The sequence below is a fragment of the Rhincodon typus genome, chromosome 22 (genome assembly GCF_021869965.1).
Source record: "Rhincodon typus isolate 14 chromosome 22, sRhiTyp1.1, whole genome shotgun sequence".
NCBI classification, from domain to species: domain Eukaryota; kingdom Metazoa; phylum Chordata; class Chondrichthyes; order Orectolobiformes; family Rhincodontidae; genus Rhincodon; species Rhincodon typus.
This window is the reverse complement of record NC_063353.1, coordinates 3,332,037-3,348,597: the sequence shown is the minus strand read 5'-3', so window position 1 is coordinate 3,348,597 and position 16,561 is coordinate 3,332,037. Positions and strand designations below refer to the sequence as shown.

The 16,561-nt window shown below is 41.9% G+C and overlaps 1 protein-coding gene across 1 annotated transcript in view; it reads right to left on the bottom strand.

Moving 5' to 3' along the window:
• Window positions 1-8,050: 8,050 nt before the first annotated feature.
• The window catches only part of ndufa12 (NADH:ubiquinone oxidoreductase subunit A12), an 8,574-nt gene continuing 63 nt past the window's right edge, over window positions 8,051-16,561 (bottom strand). The window contains exons 1-4 of the mRNA XM_020527251.2: window positions 16,432-16,561; window positions 14,357-14,439; window positions 12,748-12,835; window positions 8,051-8,333 (exon numbers count right to left, since the gene is read on the bottom strand). The exon at window positions 16,432-16,561 is cut by the window's right edge and continues 63 nt beyond it. Coding sequence (XP_020382840.1) covers window positions 8,153-8,333; window positions 12,748-12,835; window positions 14,357-14,439; window positions 16,432-16,520 — 441 coding nt within the window. The 5' untranslated portion in view covers window positions 16,521-16,561 and the 3' untranslated portion in view covers window positions 8,051-8,152. The remainder of the gene's footprint in view (window positions 8,334-12,747; window positions 12,836-14,356; window positions 14,440-16,431) is intronic.

Genomic DNA, 16,561 nt, shown 5'->3' with positions numbered 1-16,561 from the left:
TTGAACAAAAGAATTCATTTGTAAACACGAAGTTGTTAATTAGTGTTACATCCTGAGGGCAATATTTCTTATACAGCTGCTACCCCCAGCCATTTATTTCAGTGTTAAACGGCCAATGCCATATGGTTCCTGCACGATTTACTATCCCAGATTGCATTTTTAGGCAGGGGTTGGGGGTATTAGTGGGTGAGGAAGAGAGGGATGCGGTGGCTATAGTCATCTGTGACAAGGAGTGCTGGTAAGTTGAGTAATGGCCTTTACCTCCTCTCCCTCCATTCCCTTCTCTCTCTCCTCCATGTCTTTCCTTATAGAAACATATTCCTTAGAGATTTAAGTTTAAGAAGGCAGCACCATGACCTACTCAAGGATCTAGACTTGGGCAATAAATGCCAGGCTTGCCAGCAATGCCCAATCCCAAGAATAATTTGGTTTTAAACGGGTATAAGTTTTCTTTGCACTGCCAAGTGTTCTAAACTGAATAAGCTTCACTTGGCAGTAAAGAACTTGAATAGTGCTGAAGAGAGCGACATGTTGACAAAGCTTTTCATCTTCACGCATCAGGATAAAATACAAGAATGCCAAATTTCAAATGATCACAACAGGAACCTCATTTGCATGATGAATTCCTCTGTGTCTGCTGCAAGACCAGTGGGGTCCATTTTGCCCCACGACAACACATCGTTGCAACAGCCTCAGTACTCAATACCAACAACTGTCAATTTCCAGGCGTCTTCATACAACACATCCGCTTCATCCTCAATCACAACATCATCATCTTTGACAACCAATTCTTCATCCAGACACATGGAACAGCCATGGGGATCAAATTTGAACCCCAATATGCCAACATTTTCATGCACAAGTTCAAGCAAGACTTCTTTGCTGTGCAGGACCTTTGACCAATGCTATACACCACATACATTGACGACATTTTCTTCCTTTGGACTCATCGTGAGGAATCACTGAAATGACTATGTAGTGATATCAACAAGTTTCATCCCACCATCAGACTTACCATGGACTACTCTTCAGAATCAGTCTCATTCTTGGACACATGCATCTCCATCAAGGACAGACACCTCAGTACATCACTCTAGCGCAGGCCTACAGATAGCCTCATGATGCTGCATTTCTCTAGCTTCCACCCTAAACATATTAAAGAAGCCATCCCCTACAGACAAGCCCTATGCATACACAAGGTCTGCTCAGATGAGGAGGAATGCAATGGACACCAAAGATTTTGAAGGACGCTGTTGTAAGAACAGGATATGATGCTCAACTCATTAATTGTCAGTTCCGACGTGCCACAGTGAGAAACTGCAACGATTTTCTCAGAAGATAGACACAAGATACGACTGATGGAGTACCTTTCATCATCCAGTACTTCCTTGGAGCAGAGAGACTACGTCATGTTCTTCGCAGCCTTCAACATGTCATCGATAATGATGAGCATCTCGCCAAGGTCTTCCCTACACCTTCACTTCTCACCTTCAAACAACTGCCAAACCTTAAACAGACCATTGTTCACAGCAAACTTCCCAGCCTTCAGGACAACATCAACTATAACACCAGACAACCCTGTCATGGCAATCTCTATAAGACATGTTAGATCATCGACATAGATACTACCATCATACATAGGAACACCACCCACCACACGCATGGCAGATACTCATGTGACATGGCCAACGTTATCTATGCCATACGCTACAGGCAAGGATGCCCCGAAGCATGGTATATTGGCAAGACCATGCAGACACTACGACAACGGATGAATCGACACCGCACAACAATTGTCAGACAGGAATATTCCCTCCCAGTCGGGCAACACTTCAGCGGTCAAGGGCATTCAGCCTCCGATCTTCAGGTAAGTGTTCTCCGAGGCAGACTTCAAGATACACAATAATGCAGAATCGTCGAGCAAAGACTGATAGTCAAGCTCTGTACCTATGAAGACGGCCTCAGCCATGATCTTGGGTTCATGTCATGCTACAGATGACCCCACCACACCGTTCTGTATCCGTAAAATCTTCCTTACTGTCCTGTTTTGATAGCATCACCTTGATAAATTGTTATGATCTCTCTACCTTAATTAGTTTGTACAGTGGTGGATTCCTTGTTACTTTGGTTGACCCTTGGCATGTGACTCCTATACCAATCATGTTATTCCAGTCATTTGGTTTGTCTCCAGCACCACCTTATTTTTAATTTTTTGTAATTATCTCTCTGCCTCATTTAATCGGATTATAGGTCATCCCTTCACTTGATAGTCAGCTGTTGACACTTTACTCACTTTACTCACACCATCTGACACTTTTGATCACCTTCACAGACTTATTATTCAACACTTCTCACACACCAGTTGTCTGATCTTTTAATCTCTCTGCTCTTGATCTCTCTGCCTATAAATTTTGTGCCTGAGTGCTTCCCTTTCACTGCACTTGACAAAAGGGCTGTGCTCTGAAAATTTGTGATTTCAAATAAACCTGTTGGACTTTAACCTGGTGTCATGTGACTTTGTCCACTCAAGTCCAACACCAGCACCTTCGGATCTTTTTTGAATTACCTTGGAGCACGTGTTCACCACAGCAACACCTCAGCTAACCAGAGTTAACTTTCTAACTAATCAGCTCCCCCTTCACTGCCTTCCCTTCTGATGTTTTGAGATGAAGCACTCATTCCCCTATCCACAACTCTTTGCACAGCCTTATGAGTAACTCACCTAAAGGACACTGTGTTATCAGTGATTCAGTTACAGGGGGATCAGTTAGCTCAGGTAGCTTATTTAGAACACAGCGTGAGGCCAACAGCACAGGCTCAATTCCTATATTGGCTGAAGTCACCATGAAGAATCTGCTTTTCATGTTTACCTGAAATGTGGTGATCCTCAAGTTAAACTCACCACTAGCTGTCTCTCTTTTGAATGAGACAGGAAACTATGACAACTTCCACACGTTATAGGCAACTGTGCAGTTTGGTCCGCTCAGTACTCATCTTCTAATTTGAGTGCTGTCTCACTGATTATACCAGGGTCCTTTCCAACTGATCTGTGATGGGGAGGACAAAAAAAGCTTTTGAATGTTCCAGATCCTGGAGGTCAGAGGTAGATGATTTGAAAATCACTTGCACCCTCTGCTGTTCATGTTCTACACCTGCAAGACTAACATTCTGTTGAACTGCAACTGTCTAACAAAGCAAAATGTTAAGGCTCCTAAAAAAATCAGGGAGAGCTGGCAGTGTAGTGATAATATCACTGAACTAGTAATCCAGTACCACCAGATATTGATATGGGTACATGGATTCAAATCCCACTGTAGTAGGTGAAGATATTCGAATCAAATATAAATGGCAGCCATGTAACCAAAATCAATTCTTGTAGAAACCCACGTGGTTCACTAATGTCTTTTAAGGAAAGAGATTTGGTATCCTTCCCTACATATGACTCCAGACCCCAGCAGTGGAGGGTTGACTCATTAATTGCCTTTGGGCAATTAGGGATGGGTAACAAATGTGCTGAGGCACACTGTTAATTAACGTCCCTACGTCAGACTACAAGGTCTGTACTAACGTCTCATTTCAAGTTACAATGGCCATAGAGATGTCACAAACAAGGCACTGCTATCTTCTGCCACTCATCCTACCGCAGAATTGGACCTACCTTTGGGAAGATGAGGGCGTGTCACAGTCCAGGGCAGTGGAGGGTTTCACTGCAAAACGTGAAAGAATCGCAGCCTGTTGTACAACATCCTGTCCCTGTGTATATGTGAGTGTGTGAAATTTGAATGAGTGTGTGAAATTAACCTGTTGTCTTAAGGCTCCCACTAATTTCCACACATCAGGGAGTTTCAGATACAGACCTGGGTTCTTTGACACACCCAGGACAAGTTGCTCATGGTCTGTTCCTCTGGAATAAAACTACCTTGAGGTGTTATAATGTTGCAGCCCAGTTACCACCATTCGATATCATTGTGCCCAGTAGCATCTTATAATAGACCAGGGTGCTGGAGTTAATTCAGGACTTGGAAGATGTGGCAAGCATTTAATATATAATTTCATAATACATACAACACAAAAATAGACCATTGCCCCAAACAGTCCTTGTCATCACTGAACCTCCATTCAAACCTCCTTCTTTGTCTAACTCTTGCAGTGCAACTCCCTAATCCATTGCCCCTCCAAGGCTTACCAGTTCCCTCTTAAAGCACCAACACTATTTACCACAACGCACCACGAGTTCCATTTTCTCACCAATTTCTGGGCGAATAACTTTTTCTTGAATCCTGTATTTAATTTCTTGGAGTCTTTTTGTTAACATTGATGCCTTCTAAATTTGTCTTTCCTTACAAATGGAAACATATTCTATTGCTATCAAAACCTTTTGCAATTTCTCAAAGAGAAAGAGGCTTAGCCTTTGCTGTAGAATAACCCTAGTTCCTGTGTCATCCTCAAAATGCTTTATTGCCCCTTCTCCAGAGCCTTCTCAGCCTTTTCATATTCTGGTGACCAGAACTATGCAAACCAGTAAGTCCTCCCAGTATAGTGTAACCATGGTCCGATTCACATAACTTCTCAATTTTATCTTCCAGAAGGAAACAATAGCATTTAGTCTGTAGAGAGAATTCAAGGTTTCTTCTGGTAACTATTTGAAAATAAATTCACATTTGTAGTGTGTTTCACAACCATCAGTCATCTCAAAGCATTTAACATCTCATGAAGTACTATATCACTGCTTTATTTTAAAGCTTTATGAGTCATGAGTGCTCAAATGCAGAAGTAAGAAGTACAGTGTAAAATGTCACCACACATGAACTTAGCTACGAAGATACCGAGGTATAAAACTTAGGTACAAGTAGTAACATAGAGAAACAAAGTTAAAAGTAAAACATTACTGTTGTTCTTAGTAAAAGTAGAAAAATAAAGAAATAAAGTTGAATGTTAACATTACAGCCTTTCCTAGCTTCCTGGTATTAAGTGGGAAAATAAGGGAATAAAGGTAAAAGTTTAACAGTCTTTCTTAAGTGCACTCCCTGTAAGGGCTCAGTCCCCTCCGTTTGGCCCACTCTCCAGGAAACCTCAGGCTTCCTGCTCTCCACACCACAAATTCCGGGGGACCTCCCTCACCGACACTTGTGGCTCGCTTTAACCACTTTGTGCTCAGGCCCATAGCCAATTCCCCGCACCAGAACTCCATCCAATTCCCTGCACCAGACCTCCAGCCAACACTGCTCCAGGCCCACAGCTGCTGCCACACTCCCTATAATGCCATCGCCACTGCTGCCTCTCTCTCCAGAACTCCAGAAGGTAAATTAAAAAAGATGAGGAGAGAAGAAAAGAATGCAGCTGGCCTGGAATGAATGGGCCTCCCATGCTGGTGCTGCCATATTGAATAGCTCGCTCGCTCTCTCCTTCTGCAGCTACCTAAGACGCCTTATTAAGAGAAAAAAAAAAGAAACAAAGAAAGCAGACAGAGGCGGACAATTTCCAGACCAGGAGCTCAAAAGCAAAGCTGTTACCCCAACGCCACCGATCTCAGCAGGAAACACAGCACCCAATTTGAGCTCAGCAAATTCCCACAAGTAACGATTTGACAATAATCTGATCATCTGTTCTTGTGATTTTAAGACGTAACTGTTGGCCAGGCCATCAGAGAGGTCTGCCCTGCACTTCTTTGAAATAGTGCCACAAGATCTTTGACCTGAGCAGGCAAGTCGCTGTTTGTTTCAACATCTCACCTGTTAAGAGCAAATCTCTGACAGTGCGGTACACCTTCAGAAGTGTCAATGTGGGTCTGTGTGCTGAAGCCTGGAGTGGTACTTGAATCCAGAGACTCAGAAGTGAGGATGCTACCCACTGAGCCTTGGCTGAGACTCACATTGTTCTCCAAAGGAGACAGTATATCCACAGGGTTCAAGGCTCACGTCAGTCTATGTTTCCAAGCAGACGGAAAGTATGAATAGTGAGTAGTACTTGAGAAAGCAACAGAAATGTCTTATTTTGGTGTTTTATTCTTGCATGGGACATTAGTGTTGCTGGCAAGGCCAATATTTGTTGCCATCCCTAATTGCTCTTGAACTCTAAGTCATTTTGAGGGTATTTAAAAGTCAGCCTGTGGGTCCAGACTCAAATGCAGACCAAATCAGGTAAGGATGGCAGATTTCTTTCTCCAAGAGACCAGTGTATCAGAGGGATTTTATGACAATGGTTACATTGTGATCATTAGTCTGTTTTTAAATTCCGGATTTAATTGAATTAAAATCTCACCAGTGTTCTCAGAACATTAACCTGAGGTTTGGGAATAGGTATCCAGTGACATTACCACATTACCACCAACTCCCCATGGGTATCAACATTTACTCATTGAAAGTATGCGCTGTCTGCTGCTTTGGCTGGCTCTTAGTTCTTGTTTCCTGTTCTCTTGGCCTGTGCACCCTTGGTTTTAGGACCTTTCTCACCATCATTATCATTTTCCACCACAACATGCACAAGGGGCAGAAACGCAGCCTTACCAATGCAACTCACATCACAACAAGTGAAAAGGCAGAAAATGACAACAGAGAAAGCCTTTGTGAGAATTGATGAGAAGGGAAAGAATGTCAAGGTGACCTTATCTCCTTTGCTGGGATGCATGTGCGAGTAGATTGGTGTTTAGATATAATATCAGTGATAACGGGAATGAAGGGAAGTAGAGAATATCCAACTATAAACATCCCAGGGTTTAGCAAACAATTGAATAGGATTAGCCATATAAATATTGTGACAACAAGAGTAGGTTGGACATGGAATTATGTGGTGACTCAACTACAAGGCACATGTCAGGAGTGTGATGGAATACTCCCCTCTTGCCTGGATGGGTACAGCTGCATCAACACTCGAGAAGCTCAACATTATCCAGGACAAAGCAGCTCACTTGATCCTCACTTTCCACATCTACTCCTTTCCACACACAGTGGCAGCTGAGTGAACCATCTTCAAGATGCAGTGCACCAAATCATCAAGGCTCCTTCTACCTCCACCAAAGAACACGTACAGCAGCTGAACTGCCCTCCAAACTACAAACCTTGATTCGGAATATTATTGTCCCTTCATTGTGGTCAGGTCAAAATCCTGGATCTTCCTCCCTAACAGTACTGTGGGTGCCTGTACTCAACCAGGACTGCATTCTTCCCCCTACACGCTCAGACGTTGCTCAAAGCACATGTTAATGCCCAAGCTGGGTTAGAGACTGGATGACCCTGCTTCAACTGTGGCCCAATGACTAGCAAACATGGGTTGAAGTTATCATATTAAAGAGATAAGCACAGGGGCACTGTTGGAGCTGACCTCTTTCTTGAGACACAAGAAAATTTTTTTCTTGAAAATTTGCCCGCCTTCCCAGATGGACATAAAAAAATCTGACTGCAACATCCACAGAAGAATGAATCATAGAATCCCTACAGTGTGGAAGCAGGCCATTCAACCCATCAGGTCCACACCAAGCCTCTGAAGAGCATCCCACCCAGACCCAAATCCCTACTCTTTCCCTGTAACCCTGCATTTCCCATGGCTAATCCATCTAGCCTGCACTTGCCTGGAATGTGGGAGGAAACCCATGCAGATACAGGGAGGATGTGCAAACTCCATACAGACTGTCAGCCGAGGGTGGAATCGAACCTGGATCCCTGGTATTATGAAGCAGCAATGCTAACTGCTGTGCCACCATGCCAAATTGGGGAGTGGTCTCTGAAATCTTACTCAATATTATTCCTCAGTCATTAGAACAGATTAACTGGTCATTATCACCATACTGCTTGTGGGAGCTTGCCGTGTATAAATTGGCTGTCTAAATTCCTACATTTCAATAGTGAAAAATATTTAAATAGTTGCAAAATGCTTCAGAACATCTTGAGGTGAAAGGTTCGAAGCTACACATCTGTGTCTTTTTAGGAATAAGGCTAGATTTATTTCATTAAATACAATGGACAACAATCTTATCCTGCTTTAACTGCATAATCAGGCAATGTTTTGAAAACAAACTCTATTGAATGCAGATAAAATGACATAGACATGATACTGAGGAAAACGTGCATATGATAATTTTATTGGTACTAGCTGTTCACAGAGAGAAAGATGAAGTGAAAAATGTAATTTACAGAGAAGGGAGTCCAGTGCCTATTCATTTTTCACTGGCCTGTGGTGGGACCCATTCATGAATCTTCTTGTGGGTGGTGGAGAAAGGTACGTACTGCCCTGGTGTACCACTCATGTTAAACTGATGAGTCTTCCAGATAAACTTCCGTGCAGCAGGAGGATGTGTAGTGGGGGGATCCTCAGTACTGCAATGAAGCCAGCGATGCCTGAGGTAAAAAAAAACGCAAAACAACCATCTCAGAAACTTCAAAAACACTAAGTATTATCCAGTTTTGTTCACAGTAGATGAACACCTTGTGTGGTTTCCACATGCAAGAAGAACCAAGCAATCAGCAACCCTATTCTACAGATCCCCAACACATCAGACTCGAAAGAAAAACACTAGATAACAAATGAGGAAATGTGAATGCACGCACCTCGTAATTTATCACCAATTTATCAAGATACATAACCCTGCCCTCCTCTTCCATAATCACCATAAAACACACAGCTCCCCAAGAGTATCCCAATGGATTGGAAATTAGCAAATGTAGTACTGCTTTCAAGAAACAAGGGAGAAGCAAAGAAGAGACCCATGGGCCAGTTAGCCTGACATCAATCAATTGGAAAATGCTGGAATTTATTTGTGAAGTCCCAACTAACCAAGTCAGGAGATGGATATGAGTGGAGCATGGCAAGGATCATGCTAAAGCCTTAGTTATTTATCATTATTAATAGTCATGTAAGAAAAAGAGACAGAGAACAATGTACCTTGGTTCACTGACAATACAAAACCAGGTGAAAATGTAAATCATGAGGAGGATACAAAATGAGGAAATATAGACAAAGAGATATAGACAGGTCAATGTGTGGAGAACAGGTGGCAAATAAAGTATAACATGCAGATGTGTCATTTTATTCACCATGGCTGTAAGAACGGACAAGCTGGATTATTAAAATTGTTTGATATAAAAGTATTGATATTCTGAGATGGGTGTACTCATAACATGGAGCACAAAGTTAGCATGTAGGTATAACAAGCAATTAAGAGGTCACATTGCATGTTGGTCTATATCACAAGGAGACTGGCTAGAAGGATAAACAGGTTCTTTCTACATCTACATTCTACTTGTCTCTGGTGAAACCACAGCTAGAGAAGTGTATAGTTTTGGGTTCCACAGTAAAGAAGGATATACATGCCTTGGAGACAGTTTAGCAAACTACGACAGTCCCTGAGGTAAGAGAGTTGTGCTTCGAGGAGGAACCTCGCTGCAGTTTAGAAGATTGAACGGTGATCTCATTGAAACATCTTGTATTCTGAAAGTATACAATAGGGTGGGCAGTGAGAGGCTTGTCCCCTCAGTTAGAAGAACATGGGGCACACGATACAGGGTCAGTCATTTAGGATGAAGGTGAGAAATTGCTTCAAGGCATCGTCAATCTGTGGAGATCTCGATTGCAGACCATCATGGATGCTCCCTTGTTGAGTATAATCTGGGCTAAGACAGATTTTCGGTTTCTCAGGCGCTTTAGGGATATGGGGAACAGCTGGGAAGATGAAGTGAAGGCAGAAGATCAAGTGAAGGCAGAAGATCAGATCTTATTGCACAGCAGCCTCCTCCTATTTCTTGTGCATGTATGGCAGTCCGAAACACTGACGAACAACAGTAATTACTGCTCCAGGATATATCACATCCAAGAAAAAATATATAACTGCATCGACGCGTCAACTTGTCTATAATTTTAATGTTTAACAAAATTGAAATTTTCAGCTTTGATTTCTACTCTGCTTGCTTGGGTTTCAGCTGGTGAGAAAAATCACTAACAACCATATTATGCCTTATTTACTCTATTTCCAGCAGTGAAAAGATTTGCTACGTTAGGGAGACTGGCAAACCAGAAGAAGCTGTTTGAGGATTTAAACAAAAGTAGAATTGCTATGATCTGAAACTCGCTGCCTGATGTGGTAGAAGCAGATTTAATAGTGATTTTCCAAAAGGGGGAAAGGATATTTACTTAGATAACAAGGTGTAGAGCTGGATGAACATAGCAGGCCAAGCAGCATCAGAGGAGCAGGAAAGCTGATGTTTCGGGTCTAGACCCTTCTTCAGAAATGAGCCCATATTTAAATATTTACAAGGCTTTGGTGGAACAGCAAGGAAGGTTAACTGGATCACTTTTTCCAAAAGCTTGCAGAGGCACAATGGGTTGAATGGCCTCTTCATGTGCTATATCAATCTATGGGTCAATACTTTGGGTCTCAGCTGATGAGCTTGTGAGGACAATGCACTGGCTCTCAGCTCCAATGGGTTAGAAATGGGGGAAAAAAAATAGCTGAACAGGTATGAGAACAAAATTAGAAATTTCTGTGATAATTGCTGCAGGCTGCCAAGACTCACTTTAAAAGCTGCCATGCTACTGATAATCAGTTGGACAAGATTGCCAAAGAGTGCTGTGTACCCATAGTAGCAAATTACAAGCAATCCTCTCCACCTTCAGGGAATGGAAGAGAAAACTGGTAATGAAAACCTTGCAAGGAGAGGAATAAAATTAGAGAATTGATTAAAAAAACTTCCAAAAAGCGGTAGACAAGTTCCCTTCCAAATGTTTGACATGTAGAATATTGCCAAAGTAGAATCAAAGAAATAGTCTCTTGGTAGTGCAGAACTTGAATTTGGCCAAAGCTTTTCATCTCCGTCTGAACAGGACCAATGCAAGAATGTCAATTGCACACCCTTTTTCGTATAAACTGCGGTGATTGTTTGATTTTTGGCATTCTTACATTCCCCTCTTTTCAGCAATGACCATACAAGCAAAGAATAAAGCACAGGAAGCCATTCAATTGATATTTTTGCTGATTCACTGAAAGAGCAACTATTGAATCTGCTTCAATCACCACCATCTTCATGGATTCTAGATTTTAACAAAGGATGATAGTTCTACAAGCAGTGAAAAGCATCTGCACGCACTCATACAGATATAAAATGTCATGAGGAAATGTATATAATAAAGACACATCGAAATAAGGGATATATTGATAGAGTGGGCATTGAGCAAAAAATCTTATGAAATGGTAGAGTAGGCTGGAGGGGGAGCACAACCAACTTCGGCCCCGATTTTTCAAGTTCTCATCTGTAAAACTTTCCAGGAGCCTTCACCATTCTCAACAGTTCCTGATCAAAGCAGTGCAAATGATTTAAATTGCAAAACTGCAAGGTAGTTGAGATAGAGAAACATTGCAGTTTACGTATAACATATTTTGCAGCAATGTCCAATGTAAACAGACAAATATGAAGTGGCCCATTTTAGTGAGAGACCAAACCAACTGGCAGCCACCAGAAAACAAGGTTTAGAGAGTTAGGAACATTAAAGAGCAATATTGGAAGCTGTGTAAAATAATGATTAAATCATAATCGAAATATTGCATGCAGTTTGTACAACTCTGAATAGGAACATTGAAGGTTTACCAAAATACCAGGAACAACAGACTGCAGTTACGAAGAAAGACAAAAAAAATGATGCTTTCCCAATGCGACAGAGATGGCCAAAGATCTTATGAAGCTTCTCAAAATTAGGATTGATATCGCTGACTTCTGAATCGCTCAGGAGGTAGCACAGATTCAGATTCATCATCAGAAGGGCACAGAGGTTTTTAGAAAAGGCGCTTTTACACAGGAGTTAATAGGAGATGGGATGCTTTAGTTATGGAGGTGTGGAGGCAAGGGTAATTAACAATGTTTAAAAGGGAATGCAGAAATGCTGCAAAGGACAAGGGGCAGGGAAGGAGAATTAGAGTGGTCAGGTCCAGCTGAGGCAGCACAAAGTGCAATGAGTCAGGTGGCCTCCTGTGCTGGACATTTTATGATTGGTGCACTGGAATAGAATTTGGCTGTATACTCACTACTTTGCAATTTACACTATAAAATAAATTCAAACGCACTACCGTTTGAGAACAGGGCTCAACACCATTGTAGTACATTCGGAAATGTCATTTCCCTCAAATCGCTGACCTTTGCCAATGACTGAGCATTAGGATTGCTAGCTCTGACTGCCTGTGCTCCTGAAGGATGGTCCCCTGACTCCAACCACCCTGTCTATTCTTTCGCCCACCTCCTTCCCCTCACACACACACTTAACATGAGTTGTCCAACTTGTCCAGATTTATCTTTTCACTTCAATCAATTGGAAAGTTAATGAACTCTATCACTGTCTAATGGGATGGTTCTTGCCTTGGTTCCCTCCCTCTTTCCAATTTTTGTAACTGGTAGAAAAAAGGCACTCAAAGAATGCTACCTTTTTGATTTAAATGCATTTTTTTTTTCTGTTGGGTTACACAGAGCAGTCCCCTGGTGATTACTGTTTAATACCAGGTGATTCCAAGGAAATGTTGGATACTTGGTAACCCTGCTCAGCACTTGTCTTATTTCAAATGAGCTCAAGAATAGCCCCTATTTAAACTCATTGCCTCAAACAGGGTGCAGTACAATTTGGATCCTGATTGTTCACCAACTACATACAGCGAGAGAGATGAAAATGAATCAATTAGCCAAGTGACCCAAATGCGAGGTAACAAAGTGGCGCACTCTACAGTAGGTATTCCCATGACTGCAAAAGCACATCCTAAATATGATGGAGGTTTACCATTCTGGAGGGATCATACTCCCGTCTATTTCCCAATACGTGTTCTTCCCATTCATTTCGCTGGTATATTCAACCCATCTATGCCGACCTAGAGATTGAAATCACAAAGGTATGATTAATAAGATACGTATACAAAATAAGTAGCTTTTTCAACAATGCCTGAATTGATTCAACCTCCAGCAGTAATTGGTGCAAACCTCACGAAGCACCAAATACATCATACCAATGCCACATGTCCCCAAGAATTCAGCACATTAAGGGTTAAGTAGGGGAAACAAACTTGTTTACTAAACTGAAGATAGCATATTACAAAACCTGGATGGAAACAGTACATGTAGTGAAAAGACACTCAATGTAATTTGCAGAAAGGACTGGAGAAAGAGATGACACCATCAGCAATAGTCCAAAGAAAGAGGGGATAATTTTAAACAAGTCAGTGTGAAATGGGCACTGTCAGATTGGAAACAAAAACAGAAATTGCTGGAAAAGCTCAGCAGGTCTGGCAGCATCTATGAAGAGAAATCAGAGTTAACATTTCAGGTTGAGTGACTGTTCCTCAGAACCTCAGATTGGCCTTGTCTTACACTCCACACCTGACTTTCCTTTCAGTTGATTCAAAATCAAGAACTTTGCTGATGAAAGTAAGCTGCAAGGAGAAGGAATGGCTACAAAGGGCCATGAGACAAGTTAAGTGATTGAAAGGAGATGATAGATGTAACGTAAAATAGAGAAGTATGAAGTTTAGTATGCATGTCTTTATTGGTCAGTGCATTGAATATAGGAGTTGGGAGGTCATGTTGCAGCTGTACAGGACATTGGTTAGGCTACTTTTGGAATACTGCGTTCAATTATGGCCTCTCTATTGGAAAGATGTCATTAAACTTGAAAAGGTTAAGAAAAGATTTACACGGATGTTGCCAGGGTTTGGTGGGTCTGAGCTACAGGGAGATGCTGAATAGGCTGGGGCTATTTTCCCTGGAGCATCAGAGGCTGAGGGGTGACCACATAGAGGTTTATACAATCATGAAATGCATGGATAGGGTGAATAGTCAAGGTCTTTTCCACAGGGTAGGAGAGTCCAAAACTACAGGACATAAGTTTAAAGTGAGAGGGGAGAGATTTAAAAAGGGACCTAAGGAACAACTTTTTCACGCAGAAGGTGGTGCATGTATGGAATGAGCTGCCAGAGGAAGTGGTAGAGGCTGGTACAATTACAACATTTAAAAGGCATCTGAATGGGTATATGAATAGGAAGGGTTTAGAGGGATATGGGCCAAATGCTGGCAAATGGGACTAGATTAATTTAGGATATCTGGTCAGCATGGCCAAGTTGGATTGAAGGGTCTGTTGCCATGCTGTACAGCTTTATGGCTATGACTCAGACAACTAGGGTGCAGTCTCAGAATTGGAGTCAGCCATTCAGAACTGAAATAATCAGAAATGTCTTTACAGAGGTCTGTGAATTGTTGAAATTCTCTATCCCACTAGGTTGTAAATGCACAATCAGGCTGAAAGATTTTTTAGATACCCAGCCAATTAAGGGATAAGGTGGGAGGTGTTGTCAAGACTGACAACTAAAAATCTTTATTGATTAGTTAGGAGTGCTTACCAAAGAAATATCGTTTGTCTTCAAAATATTTGTTACCATACTTGTCTTCGCCAATGAATTTCCCAGTTTTTAGTTCACTTGTTCTATAAAAGAGAAAGATCATTGATGGGAAAGAGAGACGTCAATATTCCACTTAAAAATAATCTTTGTTTACAAAAATTCACACAGGTATTTAAAATGGTCATCTTGGGATAACATCACAACGAACTTATTTCATCAGTCAGTCAGTTGTGTCATTATTCTGCAGATTTGCCAATCTAGACCACTCTGCAAAGCTAGCAAATAACTTTTGAACAAATGACAGTACCCTTAAAAACAGCTGACAACTCAAATAATTAAGCATAACTCTGTAACCAATATTACTATTTCAATGTTAAAAATCCTTTTTATAACTTTCAATTTTAGGACTTTGATTAATTTTCTTCATGGGATTAGTTCCACAATTCCATTTAACTTCCTTCAAATTCTGGGAACCTTGTTTATGATGTACTAGAAGCAGTTACAATGATAATACAGCACAAAATCAGGTGCTTGGAAATTGAGCTGATGTTATACCTCAATTTTGATTAATCCACATTACAGGAATTACAAATCAAGTGCATTGTACACCTAGAAAAATGAGTTCTAACATAATCCACACATAGCATGAGGTTTTTTTTTAGTTAGCACAGTGGCTAAGCCAGCATTTATTACCCATTCCTAATTTCCCTTGGGAAGGTGGTGATAAGCTGTCTCCTTGAACTGCTGCAGGCCTGTGGTGAAGTACACTCGCTTAACTGTTCGAGAGTTCCAGGTTTTGATCTAGGTAGAATTTTGAAGCATCCAGGCTTTTGAAATGAAAATAATGTCACCTGTTTACTCTTAAATTTTGAAATAAAGAACAGTTTAATCCAGTTTCACTTCTCTTTTGAAACCTTTTACAGTTGAGTGGTTTGCACTGAGATACATTTCAGAGGGCAATTGAGAGTTGAGCACATTTCTGTGGGACAGGAGTCACAGACAGATGAGACCAGGTAAGAACAGCAGACTTCCTTCCCTGGACAAGGAAATCTACTTCTGATAAAAGGATTACCTAACCAAATTAGATTTTCCTACAATAATTGACAATGTTTTCATGGTCAGCATTAGACTTTTAATTCCTGACATCATTGAATTCAAATTACACATTCTGCTGTGGAAGGATTCGAGCCTGGGTTCTCAGAACATTAACTTGGTTTCTGGATTACTAGTCCAGCAATGATATTACTCCACCATCACCACTCGCCACATCCAACTCCCTATCCTCGTTCACACATTGTACAGTCCAGATTTTATAGCAATCCTGATCTTGCCTTGACAGCATGTGGAACTGGAGAAATTCTGAAGGAGGGTCCCGACCCGAAACGTCAGCTTTGCTGTTCCTCTGATGCTGCCTGGCCTGCTGTGTTCCTCCAGCTCCACATCTTGTTACCTCTGACTCCAGCATCTGCAGTTCTTGCTATCCCTGCCTTGACAGTGCTACTTTTCCACATTTCACTTCTCAAACCTTTAATTAGTTATTCGTCTACTTGTTTATTCCACATACTATTTGTGAACCTGGTTAATTTGTATTAGCACCATCGCTTTAGGAGTTTTGCCTGTGCTGTCAGTATTATTCCTGTACATTCGACCCAAAGTCAGCATTGTTCATTAGCTCTGTGTCTCCCATCTCCTGTTCCTGAACCTCTCTCTCCCTCATCTCCTCTGTCTCAGAGTAACTATCCAACCCCCTCAGGGTGACCCTGTCTCCCCCGCCCACCACCTCAGGGTGACCTTGTACTTCAACCCCACCCCACCACAATGCACGGCGCACACCCACCTCAGGGTGACACTGATTCCACTCTCCCCCAACAAGGGGTGACCCTGTCCCACCCCCCTTCACCACCTCAGGGTGACCCTGTCCCACCCCCCCTTCACCATCTCAGGGTGACCCTGTTTCCTCTCCACTTACCTCCTTCTCCCTACACCCCCTCGCATTCATCCTGTCTCCCGTCCCTGTTTTCCCAAATGTCAACACAGCATCTCATCTTCCGGCTCACTCCCATTCCTTCTCTTACCTCAAAATCTTCCAAAATGCCCCCATCACACCGCCATGACTCCAAAACTGAGCCCAACCCCGTTTCAACACAGGGAGAATGTCCGCCATTTCTCACCGGGACTGACAGCGCCACATGCGGCCAGCTGACA